Below are 16,186 nucleotides of genomic sequence, written 5' to 3' on the forward strand. Positions count from 1 at the left end.
TGTAATTCTAAAATCATCTTTCACTTTATCAGCAAGCACATCACACTGCTTGTCTGTTACCAGTTTGTACACATCCCCCTGACCTCTTTTGAAAATAAAAAATTCAACCTGAAAAGAGTCATCAAAATACACAGCAGTTTGGAGCAAACGGTTTATTTGGGCCCCTTGAAATGAAACACTTTACAAATGACATAAAAAAGTAAGGTACGCAATGAACAAAGCATACGAAGAAAAATAAGAAAGAGAGATAGAGAGAGGGCGAGAGGAATTGAATTGAAAGTGGAAGGATGAATAATAAACCAGGGGCAAAGCGGAAAATATTCTGGAGAAATTCCACCTGCCGTAGCGCTGACAAATCAAACACTTCTCCCTCGAAAGTTGCATGCGCTTTCTTCCTCCGCCACTTCCCGGAGCTGGTGGCGTTACTCACAACTCGGTACATCGAGGAGCGCTGTCTGAAATCTGAGTAATAAGGGTCACAGAGGAAATAGAAGGATATCCCCCAGAAAACTGTCTTTATTTTATTTGTGCTACCAGTCGTGACCACAAACAACACATCTCTTGCTATGTCTGGAGGCACAGCGTTACAAAAATACCTATGTCCCGTCCTGTCTGCTTTAGCTTCATTTGCAGGTAATTGAATCTTGCTGGCAGGGGAGCAGAGTCAAACAAAAATAAAATTGTTTCCGTTTTGAGAAAGGAAACATATTTTTTTTCCTTCCCAATTGCACGGACTTCAAATACATTTCAAGCTCTGTAGACGGCTGAAATCATGGAACAAGGAATTGCTCAGATTTTATCACAGTGTATTCATGTCTACAATTGATGACAATCTTCAAAGAAATTAATTTTTGATGTAGCAATCCCAAAAGTTGTAAGATAGAATTTAGACAATTGAATTGATATAAATAAAGCCACACAATTCCTCTTCATCTAATTGCTGCATTCGGTCTCTACACCTTTGTATCCATTGAAGACTTCATTCTATTCATGTTAAAGGGATGGCATGGTTTTGGTTGAGATGGGATTCAGATTTTAACTTTTTGTAAGATAATTTGAAACCACTTATATAAAATATGAAAGAGCACACAATTCTACGAGGCACTCAAAGTTCATTTGATGAAAATTGGTTTTGAAATGGCTGAGATATCCAAAACCAAAGTAAAACAAAGTGGTCCTAATAAAAGGAGGGTCCCACCATTTATTAGAACCAATTTGTTTTTGGATATCTAGGCCATTTCAAACCAATTTTCATCAAATAGATTTTGAATTCCTTTTTAGAAATGTAGAAATGTCTCTTTAATATATCATATAAGATGTTCCTAATTATCTCGCATAAAGTTAAAATCTGAATACCCATCTCAACCAAAACTATACTATCCCTTTAAAGTTTGTCAAATGTCTTTAATCCTACCATTGTAAGTTTTTAACACTTTGTTTAAACTCTTCCCTTCTGAAGTATGGGAACACAAAAATAAAGAAATATATGATCATATACAAAATGGAACATAAAAGCATACAACACACATTTAACATGTCCAGACATTTTTTTTTTTTTTACAATTCCCTCTGAAGGATCTTTGAGAGAGGATAAGATTGAGTTTTAAGATAAATCTTTAATCTTTTTCAGCAAAAATTTGGTTACTAGAATTAAAGTTTTCCACATATAAAGACTCTGGTCCACTACTATGAAGAATGCTTGGTTTGTATGCATAGACCTTTTGTTGAGAAGAGCAGAAATGTAATAGAGATGCAATGAATTTTGTCTCTGACATGATTTGGTTATATGTGTTTGTTTGAGTGTGTGTGTATGCATTTGTGGGGTAACAATTTGCAGAGCTAGTACGAGTAGCACCAACCCACTTACAATTTCTTGGCAATATGTACATTTTAAATGCATCTTGGTAGAAGTAAAAAGTTTGGATAGAGATGAACTGATATGGTCACTTCTGACTCAAGGGTCACAACTTGCCATGAAATGTCTTCAAATGAAGAGGTAGATTTGGACCCCAGCACTCTATAAACTCTTATGCTCTCGAGTGATTGGCCTAAAGGAAAGAAGCACACGATACCGATGTGGTTTTTTTGAAGACAGAAAGTGGTAGCCATCATGTACTGGTCTTTTTCTTCAGACTTCCGCACCTCAGGGAGAAATTTGGAGGCTGTCTTTGGAGTCCTGCGACAGTGGTAGCTGATAAATTGGCGCAGTGACTCTCAAATCTGATATTATTGTTGACAATTTTTTCTCCAAGGATATTTGGATGGTTACTAACCACATTCATACGATCCAACCACACGAGTCTACTTCTCACTAACCAAATGCAAACGTCAGTCTTCACCAGGCCTACTGGACGCATCACTCATTTCAGGCTCTTCAATATTTTCCTGCTCTCATTTGGTGAAGTGCATTCACATTGACAGTGAGATACCACCATATTTCACTCAGGATTTTGTAATGTGAACACAAATAGATAGCAAAATACATCACAAAATACCATGGCATTTAAGGTGGTAATTCAAACTTCATTAGAATCCCAATGATCATACAGCAGTGCATTTCAATAAGAAAAGTGATAACAATTAACTCCAATGTTGATACACTTCCAGGTACATGTATGAACTGGTAAAGGGTGCTACAACTAGGTGAATATTAAACATCTTCCACAGGATTCTTTCGAAACCGTCTAACGGTTGATCACAGTGGCTAGTATTTTCGTCAAATTTTCTATGTGCTTGTAAATATCTGTAAATAAATTGTATTATAATGTAAATAGCACCAGTCTGCAAGAATCTTCAGTCTATTGAAGGAGGCAGACTTAATCAGAAGAAGAAGAAGAAGAAGAAGGATGATTTGCCAGTTTTTGTGAACAACAACTCTGGATTAACTCCTCACCTACAAAGGTAGTACACAGTCAAATGTTTTTCTTGCTTTGCAGGGGAAAAATACTACAAGTCTAATCAACATTTACCAAATCTATCTGATATTATTTTAAATGTTTTAAATATAACTTGTAGAATTCTATCCTTAAGGCTGAACATAAATCTTTAGTTAACTCCATCTTGATGTTATGTTGATACAGAGGATGTACTGGGTTATCTTACTGCTCTGTCAAGGAAAGAACAGAATCAGCCATTTTTTCCCTGCTCCCATTTGCATCAAACCTTAGAAAACTGATTCCAAGTTGACAGCCAACTTTCAACATCAAGACTCTCATGTTCATGTCATCAAAAATCACAATCTGCTATAAATTTGTCTTTTGACAATATCAACCAAGAAAAGAAATTATTGGGAGTCATGATAAAAATGTAATGATTTCTGTGTTGTAATAATGTTAATCTAACAGTCTCTTGATGAAATAAGAATTTTAATGAATTTTGGTTTTTAAAAAACAACAGCAAAAACAAGAGAAAAGAAACCTGGGCAGGACAAGGAATTGTAGCCTGAGGGTAGCTGGCAGAGCAATTTGGTAACACTCTGATTGCCTGTGGGTAAGGAAGTCTAAAGTTAGATACCGCTGGGGAGCGTGTTGTTTCAAGTGGTATTAATTACTCCATACTTAGGGAAACACCCCAGCACACACTTAACACCTAATCTCTCACTCTCCCCCTCTCTCTTTTCCTTTTTATCACAATCTATCTTTTTATAATACCTTCCCTTCTCAACCTTCAACCATCAACTTGACAGTCTTACCCCGAGTCACCCTGGGGCTTCATGTAACCACAACGACAGATTGGAATGTCTCAATCAATTAACTTCACACAATATTTAAATAACAAGTCCTTTCTGGACAGAAACTGAGTTAACAGAACCTTAAAAAAGCTAAAAAGATAGCTGGTATTTGCAGGGAAAACAAAATGAATTTATCAGTTATCATCAACTGTAAAACCAGGAATGTTCACATGCATTTAAATTTCGCGAATTTCGCGAGAGCCAAGATTCGCGAAATTAGAATGCACACGAAAGTTCTTGTCTACACCATATGCATTGCATGTCAGAGGCAACTTGCGAAAATTTCATGCCGCGTAAAAGGCTGGCTGCTCCACTTCGTGAAAATTTCATGCCGCGAAAACATAATGTTTTACAGTATTTTCAAAGTAACAGACAATACATGCAGGTTCAGATATGAACCAAATAGTCTTTTGCAGCATTCTAATGGACTGTTTTCCCTGGTAGCAGCAATTTTGGCAAGAAACGTTTCTCTGTAGTGAAGTTGTCAAAAATCTGAACCGAAAGTATAGTTGCAGTTCTGTCACACAAATCTGGCACATATATATATATCATAAAACTTACAAATGCTGATTTTTCTTGCTGTTATGATCTAATATTCACTTTATCATTGTTGAATTCATTGTAGTTTTCATAGTTCAGAAGAAACAATAGGTCTGTCATTAAAGGACAAGTTCACCTTCATTAACATAAGGATTGAGATAATGTAGCAATATTAGTAGAACACATGATTGAAAGTTTGAGGAAAATCAGAGTATCCATTCAAAAGTTATGAATTTTTGAAGTTTTTGTGCAGTACCCGCTGGATGAGAAGACTACTGCAGTGTATGAATAACTTAGATGTCACATGCGTACAACAATATAAGGAAAATATAAAGAGAATTTCACAAAATTCCATCTTTTGAAAAAAGTGCACATTCCCCTGACTCGTTACCGACAAATGTTATGGGTAATATTATTCCCCCTGCCTTTAGAAAGAGGCAAGTCAAGTGCTCTTTTATTATGCGAAAAAAGTGAAAATATGTTGAATTTTCTTTTACATTTTCTTTATACTGTTGTACGCATATGACTCACAAGCTGTAGTAGTCTCCTCATCCAGCGGTTCCAACACAACAATTTATAAAATTCATAACTTTTGCATCGATTGTCCAATTTTCCTCAAACTTTCACTGATGTGTTCTACTAATATTGTTGCATTTTCTCAATCCTTATGTTTATGAAGGTGAACTTGTCCTTTAAAGGTTATCACTTGATTAAAGAACATTTTGTACTACCAAATCTGTAACAATACGATGAAGCTAAAAAGCTCTTTGTTTCTAACCCAGGTTGACAACAGTTTCCAATTTTCTTATGGCAGATCACACAATCCTACACTCCTTTTGCTGCACAATGAAGGAACTCTCCCTTACCTCTGCACTACCGCCACAATGGCAGACATCGCCGTGACACCGATTTCTTGGCTAATTGGCAAAACATCGGTCATTCTCTCAGCCTGGTCATCACGGACAAGGCCAGTGACACGTCCAATACTATGAGGAAGGGTGATCTCTGAACGACTTATCTCGTGGGTTTGACTGCAAGGTGCTGATCTACTAGCTGGCTACATTGAGCAGTATTATATGACTAACATTGGAAAGGCTAAAGACATGTACATACTACTACTGCTACAAGAAATGGCTTATGATAGTCTCGATCACCTCCTGCATTAATAACAATTGCACTTATTTTTTCCAAATGAGGTCTTGTATCAAATATGTCTACTTTCACTAAGTAATTTGTTTGCTTATGTGCTTATGATCTGATCATTTTGTTATCTGTGTATCACACTATTATTATTAGCAATTATTTTGAAATAATGTAGGAAAGTATCTGCAAACAAACAAACAAACAAATGTGTACAATATGATAGTATTGATTGACATGTAGTGATACCTTGGAAAAATCAAAGATAACAAAATAACATGATTTGGTAGCGGAAAAATGACAAGTTTGACATTGTTTAAAAATAGAAAACCTGGTATCTCTTTTCCTGTCCAAACTTAAAAGCTTCTGACTATCTTTAAAAACAGAAATTGCCCATTTTCTTAAACAACATTGTTTGGTATTTGTAATTGAACTATTCTATTTAAATGTTTGGTCTTACTTAATCTGACTTTTAATGAGAGAAGACCCCTTTTCTTACATTCTTGCTCTTTCCTTAAAAAAAATGAAGCAATGAATGAGTGTCACTCCACAATGTTACACAGCTCCTGCAATCGATATTCTCCTAATCCCATCATCTCAAAGCTACCTGCCAACATCGTACTGAACAAGTCATTGCATACTTAGCCTAGTCTCTATAATCAGACATTTTTATTGACCATGAGATATACTTTCTAGTCTCTCACATTCAAATCATTTATGGAAATCTCCATTTCCAAGCCCCAGGCTTTTGTGTGATATCCAATCCTCCTTTGACTCACACATCTCAGTAAATATTTTGCATGTAATTTTATGAAATAAGTAAATTGAAGTAATAATTACGAAATTAAAAATGATTGGCAAATATTATTTCTCCTCTATTGAAGAGCCAACAACAGCCATGCAAGAACGGCACCACTCCATTTCATGACTTGCTTCCCTATCATTCAGCCTCAGGAGTCATAAAGGGTCTGAAAAGGAGTCTAAGCCTGAAACTTGTGTGCAGTAATCAAAATGACAAGTTATTGCAATTACTAGTCATACGTCTGTCAAAGTGCGTTCACTCTTATTTTGTTGCAGGAGAAATGAGACAGGGCACATGAATACAACGATCTACAAAGGGGTGGGCTGCGGGGCAAGTTGAACTGGAAGAAATCAATTTGACTGGCTGAAAAGAATAAATTAATGTCAGTATGTCCTTCTTGTAAGAATGGAAACCAAATTCTGTTGCCTTGCATGGAGACCAATTTAAAGATAAGTTAAGAGCCCCTGGGAACAAGCTTTTTTTTTTTAAATCTCAATTTTGATGAAGTGTTTGTATATATTCAGCAATAATCAACCTGATTTGCAATCATACCTGTTTCTTGCTGGCAGCGGAACACTAACACACTTGTAGACGCAGTAAACATACCAGCAGTGGAAGAAGATGTAATACAAGATCCCCACTCCTCCCCCCCCCCCCCCCCCTTCGGCATTTCCGGTCATCAATAAATCTAAGCAAAGCAATCTAGGACAAATATATCATGACAGTCTCCACCGATTATCCCCTAATGACTGTCAATTATCATTTACTAAAAAGTAGCTTTGATCCGCTTTTCAAAGTACAGCTGGTAGCCTGAATGGCTGTTGAAAACATTATTGGATTCTTCCTAAAGATTTTACAGATATGAGTACGTATTTAGCTCCCATGGAAAGATGAACTACAAAATACGCTTCTTTTTGATATAACACACGCAAACATTTTTTCCACTAATGAATTCTTTTAGATATTAGTGGTTAAAACATTGTCACTGTAGGATTTTATCATCTGCCTTTACATCGTGTGACTCGAACATGACAGAGCAGTTAACAAAGTTGAAACAAACAAACAAAAATAGTTTAAGATTACTGCTTATTCATGTTGATACGCTTTCATAACACATCTGTAGAAGATTCAACTTAATGAAATATGTGTTTTCGATGCTTTTGTACTAGATTTTCATCAGCCAAAAAGAAATTACTCAACACTCCACACAAAAACATGTGATGCCACTCTCTTGTGATGGTCACTTCAGTGTGTGTTTAAACATTTTCAAACTGAGTTAAATGAAGTGAAACTTAAATATTGAGGAGTAAACTGCTGGTGTTTGTCTTCTGAAAGACAAAACCATATTGCAAAATCCTTTTTGAACCTAAAATTGAACAGACAACGGCAATGAAAGGGTTAAAGTAATTCTTTTTAATTGTTGATCGTTATCAATGAGCAGGTTTGCTTGTTGCTTTATTGCCAGCCAGATGGGTCACACATACCTTTTTATCTCTAACAAAACAAATAAATCTTGAACTTTGAATAATGATAAAAGCTACCTTCTCTCCAATAAACCTATACTTTACAAGCGCTTGATATGATTCATTATTGGAGTGATGTACAAAGTACAGTTGTGCAGCTCAGCTCTGTAATATGGAGTATACAACAAACAAAGCCAAAGTAAACCCCTCTTTCTGTTCTGTGTTTGGCAACATCGGTTTTAATGGGTGGGTCTAAGAGAACCTTAACTGGTAAGATTCAGATGCGCAAATATATATATTTTTAAAGTATTGTTTAATCTAGTTAACATAACAGACTTTGGTTGAACTTGCTTGCATACTTTATGCATTAAGGGCACTATATACTTCCACACTGAGACAAATCAAGATGATTATGCGGATATATTCTGCAGCACAAGCTAACAAATGAATTTCTGTAAGGCAATGTACTTTAATATTGTCATAACCTTCCATCAATACATAACAAACTTTTCTTTGAATTTCTTCAGTGAATTCAAACAATGCTAGAAGATCAGTATGCAATCTATTGCTATCTCCTTTGTTTTCTTAAGTCTGCTCTGAAACTAATCTTCATGTTCGTGTTTAATGGAAGTATGGATTTGCTATTATGTTATATATACCCTCATGAATATGTTTTTATTTCTTTGCATTTTCTCTGAAATCACAATTCATTTGGGAATTCTTTGAAGGCACTGATTAGTAACAAGAAGAGGTTTTCTAATGGAACTTGCCTGATACTTACCTCATACAACTGAACCACAATTTGCAAAACACACATTCACAAGCATGTGCCTATCCATATTGACACCACATGGGGACTTTGTACCAATGGTCGTCCAGGCAACAGAGTTTGTGTTCCCCTCCTATGATATTCTCATCATCAGAACTCGTAAGGGATCATCACAAAATCTTGAGTTCTTGCCGGAAACATGCTTTTCCCTCCATCGAATAACAAGTAATACCCATGGGAATATCCGTTTTAAAAAGTTCATGACATTCTTTAGGCTTCTGTAACACGGTGCTTTATTAATGCTACATGGTAAGCATCATTATTTTCTTCTTCCCAAACTGCATCCTAATGGAGATGCCATTCCTGTCTCCTCAATCATGGGTTAATGAAGTATCCACTAATTAAACGTATGATGGGTTCAACCTTCACACTTATGACAGCTCCTGTGTAAAAACAAGCCACGAGGGCGATGTTTGAACCTGGTCTGTCGCCATGGGAGACAATGTTATGATAAACCTCTAAGCTTGGAGCCACAAACATTTTTGCTACTAATTGTCGGGGGATTTAACAATTTGCACTGGAAGACTTCGGTACCGGTAATGATCAATGATATTCTGGCAAACAGGCAAAAAGGGCATAGCAAGTCACAAACAGCCTGATACTAATGTCCTTTTTTTTTCATTCAGAATCCATGTTGTCTTGATGAGTTTTGATGCCACAAGTATCACCTGAAACATGGTTAACTCTTAATGTACTTTGCGTGCTGATTGGCACAGAAAAACCTACAGTGTTGTACACAATGTCCAAAGTCCTTGGCACAGAAAATGGTAAAGTTTTGGTTGAAATGGAGATTCAAATTTTAACTTTTTGCGAGATAATTAGGAACTACTTATGAAATAGTAAGAGCATACAATTCTAAAAGGAATTCATAGTGTATTTGAAACATAAAGATATGGGGAAGAACAGACTTCAGGGGAAGAAGAGACTTCAGGAGACAGGATGAGTAAAGGAAGGAAAGAAGAAGGGGAGAACAACATGAAGATGATTACAAATTAAAGAAAGCAAAGGAAAGGAAACAAAGGAAGCACTTAACATAAAAATTAAACAAACAAGTAGCTACCATGGGTCACTCACAGATGCAGTTAATCCTAACATCTGATTCATGCTATAAAGATTCATACATGGCACTCTTTCTACGTTGTCTCATGAAAGGTAGAAGCTGCAGCCTAAACGTTGTGATACTCTTCGTTTGCTACATCATGTGACAAGTGATCGAGTGCAATCTCTTATTGTTCTACACCATGATATTCAACCTCTTCTGTCCGATGAAGTGCATACCATATATGGAATCAGAAAAGCGAAAATATATACTAGCTATACACAGCCCTGTTGCTGTACAGAAGTCGCTGCATGGCGTCTGGTTGGGATAATGATATACTTATCTTTCTTTCTCTCTCTTTTATCAATACAGATATAGATGTGCATATATTTGTATACAAATTCATACTCCCCCCTCCTACCAAATCAAACAAAAATATGGAGTAAGAATGACCGAGCTCAGTATACCTGCTCTAGGGAATCCCTGCAAGGTCCACATTCCCCCCTGTCGTGGGCTGCATTGTAAACAAAGCACCCCTCCATTGCCACGGCGTCCGTCCATGACAACGTGGAGAGAAGCCCCGCCTGCTCCCAGCTGCACACGCCCCAGCCCGGAGCACACAGGTGACTGGCGTTGCCGACGTGCCCCTCCCAGCTACCAGAGCACGCTGCCAGGCGATCCTTGCTCACGAGGCCCTCAACTGTACCGTCAGCACATCCTGGAGTAAGAATGGAGAGAGGGAGATGAGATGGGTAAAAACCTGCCCTCAATTTGGGGTATGCTCCAGAAATGCTACTGCAAAAATTTGGCCTCCATCTTACAATCAAACAAAAGATGATATCATGTACATGTACCTTGATGCTAATGTTAACTTTGATAACCATTGTGCCCATTTGATAAAGATCACAAGTTTGGAATATGGTTGATGACCTGTCAATTCAGTCTCAATAATGCTGTACAAAACATTTCAGATACAGTCCACACACAAACTATACTTTATAATCTCAAGAAGAATCTGATCTAAAGAGAGAATTCCAGTCACCTTCATCACTGTCACTTCTTAGTTTTCTCTTCATCGTGTGACAAACATAAAAACAAACACATTGGACTAAGATACCAGTAATCACAGAAAGTAAATTACAATTAACTGTATCAAGTTTCTCCAAGAAGAGCCTGATTGCTATCTTGAAAGGATCAGGGAAAACATCAGCAATCCTTCAATCAGATGGATGATCTAGTTAAGAAGCAGAAATTACACCTTGAAAAAAAAAATCAGTTTTCCTCCCTGCCTCCTCTTGTAGCTTGGGAGCTAGTTGCCATGGCAACTTACCTGTCCACCAAATGTTAAGATTTGAGCTGTTCGGTCTCAAAATACTTCATATTTGGTACTAATGTTTGCAATGATTAATCATGAAAAAACATAATTGTACACACATCAATACAGTCACTATCACTGAGAAAGCATACCAGAACCAATCATGCATCAGCAATATGTTTCTTCATCTGATATGCAAGCAGAAAACAAAATGTAAGAAAGTTTTTTAATTACATTTGTCATTAATGGACCATGCATAGACTTTAATATGATGATATATGAAGTCATTCCAACAGCAACTAACAAAGATAGGCTGTCAATGATGAGTAGCAGAGTTTCTAAAACACTACAATATTCCAACATCTCTTCATCCATAAAATTTATCATAGGTAAAACCATCATCAATGACCCCTTTCCAACTTTGCCTCCATACCCAAACCTCTCCCCAGTTGCTACATCTCCATAACTGCCAGACCCATTAACCAGCCTCCCCCTTTTCCTGTCATCGCGATACTGCTTGATGTCCAAGATCATCTACCTCCAATGGGGCACTCCCGGATCCAAAATGATATTAGAATCCATGCCCAGCACCTCAGGATTAGGGCCAAAACCCCCTATGGGAAGCCTTCCAAATTCGGAGGGAGCAAGGGGGCTACGCTACATGGGTGATAAATGCTTGAAACTCTCCAGTGGGGATATTCTGCGTGATTCTGCCTAACCCCGTCCCCAACTGCAATTTCTCGAGTCTAATGAGTTTCATGTCTAAAATAACACATTTAGGTGGAAGGGAGTGCTTGTCAGGAGAACAGCACAGTTTAAAGGTTTGGTATAGTTTGGGTTGAGATGGGGCTTTACAGTTTTCCAACTTTTTTGTGATTCAATGAGAAACCTCCTATGAAATATTTAAGAGCATACATATTCTGAAAGGAATTCAAAGTTTATTTGATGAGAACTGGTATTAATATGGCTGAAATATCCAAACACACACACACACAAATCCTAATTAAAGGTGGCACCCAACTTTTATTAGGACCACTTTGTCTTAATTTGATTTTAGATACATCTCAACCATTTCAAAACCAATTTTCATCAAATAAACTTTGAAATCATCTAGAATATGTATGCTCTTTTATGTTTCACAAGAGGTTTCTCATTATCACACACACACACACACACACACACACACACACACACAAAGTTGGAAAACTATAAAGCCTATCTCAACTCAAACTATACCAACCCTTTAAGAGCTACCTTGAAATCAATTTGGGACAGCTAGTATCAGAGGAAAAGCTTGTGTAGCTAAAAATATACCCAATGAAGAGACGGTCTGTAATATTGATATGATGCTATGCGAAGTACTGATATTCAGGATAATACACTCAGCTTCATTTCTTGTTCATTTTGATGAAATATTTTTCTATATCAAGTTTGCTGTATAGGATTATTATTGATCATGGCCACATTGATTCTATCGGTATGGAATACAACTGATTTTACTAGATCTAAAGACATATTTTAGTCCTGGAATACCCCTCCATTTAAAGGGATGATACAGTATTGGTGGAGATGAGAATTGGGCTTTTTGCGAGATACCAAGAAAACACTTATGATATAGTACAGAGCATACCATTTTAAGAGGAATTCAAAGTTTATTTGGTGAAAATTGGGTTTGGAATGACTGAAATATCCAAAAACAAAGTAAAACAAAGCGATCATAATAAAGTATGGGTCCCACACTTTATTAGAATCGCTCTTTTTTGGATGTCTCAGCCATTTCAAAACAAATTTTCATCAAATGTTTAATTCCTCATAGAATTACATGCTCTTTCACATTTCATAAGAGGTTTCTCATTATCTCGCCAAAAAAAAAAATGTTACAAACCTGAAATTAAGTCTAAACCAAAACTATACGATCCCTTTAATGTGAATATCAACTAAGTGATATAAAAGGGCATCTATTTTGTCAAAACATTAAACCTGTACACATACATCTAAATCATGTCTCCTTCACAGATGAATAATAGAAATAGAGGGAAAACATCAAAATTATCATTTTGTAAGGAAACATAATTTTCTGGCAAATATATCTACTCAGATTAGCATGGGAAGTGTGGCTAGATATCAACCTCATATTCTTAATCCAAACATCAATCCCTGTTAAGCTATGCTTTCCAATACAGAAGTATAACGAAGCGCTGGCTCAGCTCTTTGAAAAACTTATCAAATACCAAGTGTAAAATACTTTTATTTCCGTGTGGTATGTTAAATAATGAAAGCATCTAAAAGTTGCACTTGTGTAATTTATCCTCATCTACTACTTGTGCCAACTTAGCCTCTTGACAGAAGAGTTTTTCAATCATATCACAGGCTTGCATGCACAGGAACCTTCATCCAAAAGGGCTACTCTTGATAATCTTACCTGCTATTTAAGTCAAACATATCTTACTCATTGATGCTCTCAGCTTAATCCTTAATCCCTTCAACATAACTGTGGGCAGTTATACTTGGTAGATCTCGTTTGTTTTTCTTGTTGTTTTTTCTTTGTTAATAGTGGAGTTTGGAATAATCATGACTATGCAAAGTATGCATTGTATCTCATTTTGAACAGTCTTCATCCAAGACTGCGTTGATGTTCAGGCAAGATAGCAACCTCACCATTACACAGAGATAAGAAGAAAACTCAATTACACAGGAGAAAGGGAATGTGTTAGAAAGGAGCGGATGTAGGATGATAGCACCCTTTGCTGGTGCTATAAATTTTACGCCTCGTTATCAAAACGTTTCCTGCCCTTACAAGCAAACGCTCATTAGCTATTCAATCAGAAGGTAAAATCCTTTGTGAAAACAAGCCCCTGGCTATGGATTTATTGGCACAGCGTTGCTGGAAAGCCACATGTGCCAATCACAGGAAATCACATTCACGTTCAGTTCAGTCAGTTCAAAATGTCCCTGCCATGCCAAAAACATAATTGTCTCAGTCAACAAAAACATGAATTCAACCAACATTTATCATTTCACCGGCAGAGAAAAGAAAGATGCCACATAAAGACGCTAATGATGATGGACAGTGACAGATAGCTCCTCATAAAACCTCCCAGGTTGACTTCTCCCTTGAAAACAACTCGGTCTGAACAATGGAAGTGCAAAGCCACGAGTGAGAGAAATCAGAAATATAATGGATTTTATCACCATGACATAAAATATTTGTCAACAAAGAGACTTGAATCAAAGTTGATTGATTTGGGAATATACAGATGGTAGCATGCACATAAATGGTTCATCTTTAGTGGCACCTTGTATCACTCGCATAAAGCAGTCTGGAAATATAATCATATAAATATCTTACAGGGGAATGAAATACATTTGGCAAAACAATAAACTGATAATTGACAAATAGTAAATACATTAAAAGGATTTTGTTTTTCTTAGAAGAGAGTTAGACTAGGTAACTTAGCAAAGAGGTAGAATCTTAGCTGAAATGCCAAACATTCATATATCTCAAAACTGACACTCATGAATATCATACAACAATGAATTAAAGACAGCTTAAAGACAAATATTTGTGCAGCAATAGAGAAAAGAGGCTAACAGTTTATATCTATGAATATGAAATACAAGGGAGCAGTTAAAGAAAAAAAAGGGAAAAGAAATAGCAGACAGACATAAATATCCAGACAAGACTACACAGAGGACTTGTCAACTGAGCAATGATGAGATGAAATCCATTAAATGCAGAGAACAAAAGAACAAATAATAGGAAAAGCATAAGAAAGGAAAGAAGAGAATAGTAGGAAAGATATGTAAGAAGAATAAAGATAAAAAGATGATTATAAATGCAGTAGGGATAGGACGAGGGAGAGAAAAAAATAAGAGGTTGAGATATATATGGCACTGTCTCCTCTGTCTCTCTATCTCTCTCCCTCTCTCTCTCTCAGACGGGTATGAAACATATCTCTCCATCAACAGATCGCGATGGTAATACAAGCTGGCAACATACCCACGCGTCAGATATGATACGATTCAAAGCAATTCATTGGCATTGTTCGACTTGTTGGTAGGTTGCAGGCATGAACGTGTCGACATGGGAAAGAAACGCATTGCTCTTTGCGAGTCACATGGGTGAGAGTTTGGTGGCCGAAGACCCTAGCAATCTGCTTGGATAGACCATCAAAATGTCACTGAAATACATTATATTCACTGATGATCCAGTCTGTATGTGTGTGTGTGTGCGTGTGCTTATGTAAAGGAAACTTGATAATACTTAACAAAATGATAATTTATTCCCAATCATAAAACCTTTCATAAGTAACACATTTTAAATGATTATATCTTGACTGGCCATCAATTACAAGCTGACTCCTCATTGTAAATTATAATTCAGTCTTCTTCTGATAAATACAATCCACTTAGCTTAACAAATACATCAAGGAAGTCTGATGTTATGTTTACACAGCAAACACAAATAGATTTAGGGTGGTTGTCCTTTATATTTTGCCCACATACACAGTACTGAGGAATAGAAATATATAAGCGATATATAATTATGATATTACATATTATACTGATTATAATTATTTGAATAACTATGATCATGATACTATGTGTCTGAAAGTCTGGAGAGAGGAAATCATTTAAAGGAAAATTAAACCCAAATGCATGTATGAAATGTAGTAATATTAATATATAATGCATCAGTATAATTTGCGGAAAATCGGAAAGTCCGTTCAAAAGTACTGAAGTTTTCAAGTTTGGTTCAGCTACTGCTGGATGAGAAGACTACCACGCTTAGTAATGGCATGTGTGGACGGCAATAAAAGAAAATTTTCACATATTTTTACTTCTCCAGCAAAATAAAAGAGCACTTGACTTGGGGAATAATGTCACCCTAAACATAGGTCAGTAACAAGTTGAGCGAATGTGTACTTTTCATTAAAAATTATCTTTTTTTGAATTCTCTTTATATTTTCTTTATATCATTGTATATTCATGACATTACAATCTGGAGTAGTCTCCTCATCCAGCAATGGCAGCACTAAAACTTTAAATATTAATTACTTTTTTAATTGATTGTCTGATTTTCTTCAAACTTCCCTGATGTGTTCTAATATTGCTGCATTCACTCAATCTATATGTATATTTGGGTTTCATTCCCCTTTAAAGTTCTCCAGTGTGCCTTGTATACTTGAGTTATACATTCCTTTCAATCCAAAATATTTTTGGGATATATTCAGGTTGCTGACACATCACATTAGCAAGTCATAAGTAGGAGGTTGGAAATAGGGTCATTGATTGACAAATCAAATTCTTAAAGATGATTACTTACAG

At 36.4% G+C, this 16,186-nt stretch overlaps 1 protein-coding gene across 2 annotated transcripts in view; it reads right to left on the minus strand.

The window, feature by feature from the left end:
• The window catches only part of LOC139737377 (uncharacterized), a 98,739-nt gene that overhangs the window by 55,003 nt on the left and 27,550 nt on the right, over nucleotides 1-16,186 (minus strand). For both annotated transcript variants that reach the window (XM_071648054.1, XM_071648053.1), the window contains exon 2: nucleotides 10,011-10,261. In XM_071648054.1, coding sequence (XP_071504155.1) covers nucleotides 10,011-10,261 — 251 coding nt within the window. The remainder of the gene's footprint in view (nucleotides 1-10,010; nucleotides 10,262-16,186) is intronic.

The sequence above is a fragment of the Diadema antillarum genome, unplaced genomic scaffold, assembly GCF_040938485.1.
Source record: "Diadema antillarum isolate AM-2024a unplaced genomic scaffold, OU_Dant_1.0 seq00000691_RagTag, whole genome shotgun sequence".
Lineage (NCBI taxonomy): Eukaryota > Metazoa > Echinodermata > Echinoidea > Diadematoida > Diadematidae > Diadema > Diadema antillarum.